The sequence below is a fragment of the Mirounga angustirostris genome, unplaced genomic scaffold (assembly GCF_029215605.1).
Source record: "Mirounga angustirostris isolate CCGP_5_RB_7025 unplaced genomic scaffold, mMirAng1.0.hap1 SCAF_2, whole genome shotgun sequence".
NCBI lineage: Eukaryota > Metazoa > Chordata > Mammalia > Carnivora > Phocidae > Mirounga > Mirounga angustirostris.
Genome location: NW_026991710.1, coordinates 195,667,825 through 195,671,711, shown reverse-complemented (window position 1 = coordinate 195,671,711; position 3,887 = coordinate 195,667,825). Strand labels below are relative to the sequence as shown.

At 42.0% G+C, this 3,887-nt stretch overlaps 1 protein-coding gene across 1 annotated transcript; it reads right to left on the bottom strand.

Annotated features, from left to right (window-relative positions):
- LOC123847356 (beta-defensin 15) lies at positions 1-1,912 on the bottom strand. The gene is made up of 2 exons (XM_045879269.1): positions 1,864-1,912; positions 1-152 (listed from the first exon to the last, which is right to left on the bottom strand). The coding sequence occupies exons 1-2, from the start codon at positions 1,910-1,912 to the stop codon at positions 1-3; spliced, it is 201 nt and encodes a 66-aa protein (XP_045735225.1).
- Between the last annotated feature and the right edge of the window lie 1,975 nt (positions 1,913-3,887).

The following is a 3,887-nucleotide window of genomic DNA, read 5'->3' as shown; positions in this document are numbered from 1 at the left end:
TTAATCATCTTTACTCTTCCAACATGGCTGGAGCGTCAGGCAGCATTTCAGAGACTTCTGGCAGAGAGCAACAAGTTCTTCATTTTTCCGACAAGAATTCACGCATCTCCCGTTAAGCTTGAAGCATTTCTCATCAAAAAATGCATTCCTGGCTATACAAGGGAAGGAGCCACCTGGATTAATTCTCTTCTCAGATATGTCCAGTTACCAGGTACGGTCATGTAACTGGCTAGTGAAGATTGCTTTACAAGCTGCCATAGTGTCTCGCCCTGACAGTAGATGAGATAGTAGGGAACTATTTTCTCTTTGATTTTTTCTATCTTTTTGTCATACGTGGATTAAGGACCAGGATGAAGAGATTTATCTTCTGGTATTTGGGGTAAGGCTGTGGGGGGGTTTTGAGAAGCAGAAGCTATCGTTCTTTTATCAGAATCTATTGGGGTAATGGTCACCTTATTCCTGTAAACCCCTCCAGGGTGGGTAACTTCCCAACACTGTCAAAGTGATCCTTGGTGAGAGCAGGGCAAGTCTGAGGCTGGGGAGATGGTCCAAGACTGGAGTAAACAAGGATAAATATATAGAAAGGGAAACATTTACTGTTGTGTGTGGAAGCAAAAACATTGTTTAGAAAGGCTCAATCAAATTTCTTTAACACATTTCACCAAATGTGTTCAAGAGCAGGTAAGGGCGGATGCTGGGAGTGGCTCTCCAAGACTCCTCTTGTCTGTTCTGCACAGAATACCTGCTCTGGCCTTAGTATTTTACCAGTAGCAATCGTAGGAGCAGCCCCCTTCAAGTTAAGGACAGACACACATCTTATCAGAATCAACATTTTAGAGTTTTACCTAATCCTGGGATACATAAAGACAGCATCCGATGTACACAAATTGAAACTGAGGTCGACATATAAAGGTGGCTAATTCACTCATATGTAAAACTAAAACCAGGTGGATTGGTACCAGCATGTGCCTAATCGTTTCTAGCATCAGCATTTAAGTTCATAAGTACACATACTCCAATGTTTCAAAGCTCAGTGAACTGTGGCTCCCACTGCAGGGGACTCCAGCTACCCTCTTAGTGTTGTAAGGTCAATTGTCAATTGAACAATTGGTATTGGACCTCACTCTTGACAAGAGCTCTTGTGTTACATCCAATTGACAGTGATGGTCCAGAAACAGAAAGCCTCTGCAAAGGGAGAGTACATCTATCTGTGTGTACAAGGCTTTGAATGGATCATCACACGCACCCATCTAGAGGTTAATGGAACTCTCTGTGTGTGTGCATAGGGCACATAAATAGGTCAGCTCCATTTGCTTTTATTAGATAACTGTTTATTACATGTTTGCATATTGTGTCGACTAATTATATAATAAGTCTGACTGGTCTGAAAAGGGAGCCTTGCTCGGTTTCCAATGTGTACATTGGATTTCTGGGTATCGTTTGACCTGGCACGAACACAGAGTCTGACCTCCACCCCTTTCCTTGTCCAGCACTCCTTTCTCTGGCTCTTTTCCTTACCTGTTCCATCTCTATCACAATTATTTTTTAAAAGATCCACTGATGCCTACGCTTGTTTTTATATTTTTTCCCCAAATTTTTGTTTTTGTTAGTGAGCATGGAGCTAGGGACCAAAGGGCATCTTTTCTGGCATAGCTTTCTTTCTTCAACCCTGTGATACCCCATCCTAGACAATAATGAAAAATGAAAGGGATTTACAGAAGAGGCATTCAACGAAAATCACCTCCTGTAGCAAATGTTCCCCTGCAGGGTCACCTGGCTGAGCACACCCAGGTGCTCACTTGAAGCAGACCTGTCTCTGGGCCACCACCTCTATAACCTTCCCTGCAAAGATGTTGGTTTTACCTGGGGCCAGAAGGAAGAGAACAACAAAGAGAAAGAGGAACGTCCTCATGACTCGCAGGGTCTTGAGAGATCAGCACAGTGTCCATGATAGAAGAGCAGCAAACATTTATACATTTCTCTAAACCAAAGAACATCTTGATCAACGAGGCATGTCAGAAATGAGAGCCTGTCCATGCTCCGCTGAGTAGAGCCCACACATCTCAGTGGGTGGTAGGCTGCAGCTCATTGTTTTTCTGATTCTGGAAAGTTCACAACAAGGACAATGGGGAAGAAGGGAAGACAGAGGAGAGGGTGCCTTGATGACCAGGGGTAGATAGATACACCAGCAGGAATGAAAGATCTGGAATCTGGCAGTCTGGATTTCTAATCTTGACTCTACTCCTTAATAGCTTTGGTTCACTCATATGTAAAATGAGAGTAATTATATAATATCATAATGGAGTCAGTGGGATCTGAATTCCAGCTCCAATATTTGTGAACTGTGTACACTTGGCAAGTTGCTCAACTGAAGCTTATGTTTTATTATTTATTTTTTTTAAAGTGCTACACAGGGGTGCCTTGGTGGCTGAGTCAGTCAAGTGTCTGGCTCTTGATTTCAGCTCAGGTCATGATGTCAGGGTCCTGGGATTGAGCCCTGCATCAGGCTCTGTGCTCAGCAGAGAGTCTGCTTGTGATTCTCTTTCTCTCCTCTCCCTCTGCCCCCCATCATTCTCTGTCTCTCAGATAAGTATATAAATCTTAAAAAAAAAAGTGCTACATACAGTATCTTATTTAATCTTTAAACAGCTCCCCGGATAGTTGTGAGCTTATGGGATATTTGATTAAGACTATACACACACACACACACACACATACATATTATACATATGTACTTATGTATATATATATAAAATATCCATATACTCTGAACGTCATAGTCTCCCACTAATTTGATTACCTCTTTTTCCTAATCTGGAGTAAATCAACTAAGTGGGTGGAGAGTAAGACCTGAATCATCCACTTTAACACTTCCATCTTTTGGAATACCTCTCTTTTTTTTTTTTTTTATTCTTATGTTAATCCCCATACATTACATCATTAGTTCTAGATGAAGTGTTCCATGATTCATTGTTTGTGCATAACACCCAGTGCTCCATGCAGAATGTGCCCTCCTCAATACCCACCACCAGGCCAACCCATCCTCCCACCCCCCTCCCCTCTAGAACCCTCAGTTTGTTTTTCAGAGTCCATCGTCTCTCATGGTTCGTCCACCCCTCCAATTTCCCCCGCTTCATTCTTCCCCTCCTGCTACCTTCTTCTTCTTCTTTTTTTTTTCTGAACATATATTGCATTATTTGTTTCAGAGGTACAGATCTGAGATTCAATAGTCTTGCACAATTCACAGCGCTTACCAGAGCACATACCCTCCCCAGTGTCTATCACCCAGTCACCCCATCCCTCCCACCCCACCCCCCACTCCAACCACCCTCAGTTTGATTCCTGCGATTAAGAATTCCTCATATCAGTGAGATCATATGATACATGTCTTTCTCTGTTTGACTTATTTCACTCAACATAATACCCTCCAGTTCCATCCACGTCGTTGCAAATGGCAAGATCTCATTTCTTTTGATGGCTGCATAATATTCCATTGTATATATATACCACATCTTCTTTATCCATTCATCTGTCAATGGACATCTTGGCTCTTTCCACAGTTTGGCTATTGTGGACATTGCTGCTATAAACATCGGGGTGCACGTACCCCTTCGGATCCCTACTTTTTGGAATACCTCTCTTTAAAGCAACCTTAGGGAGATGAGCCTCCCTCATCATCAGCCCCCTATTATTACTGCTACTAAAAGTTGAAATACCTTAGAAGTGTTTGTTAAAATAATCATAAACCCCCGAAAAGCAATAGATGCTTGCTGTGTTATTGAAAACATGGTTTTTGTATGTGATCTGGACAAGACCATCCATTTACTTCCTTGTGCCATACTGATATCAATAAATGATTGAATACATAAATACTCTAAGAAAAGGGA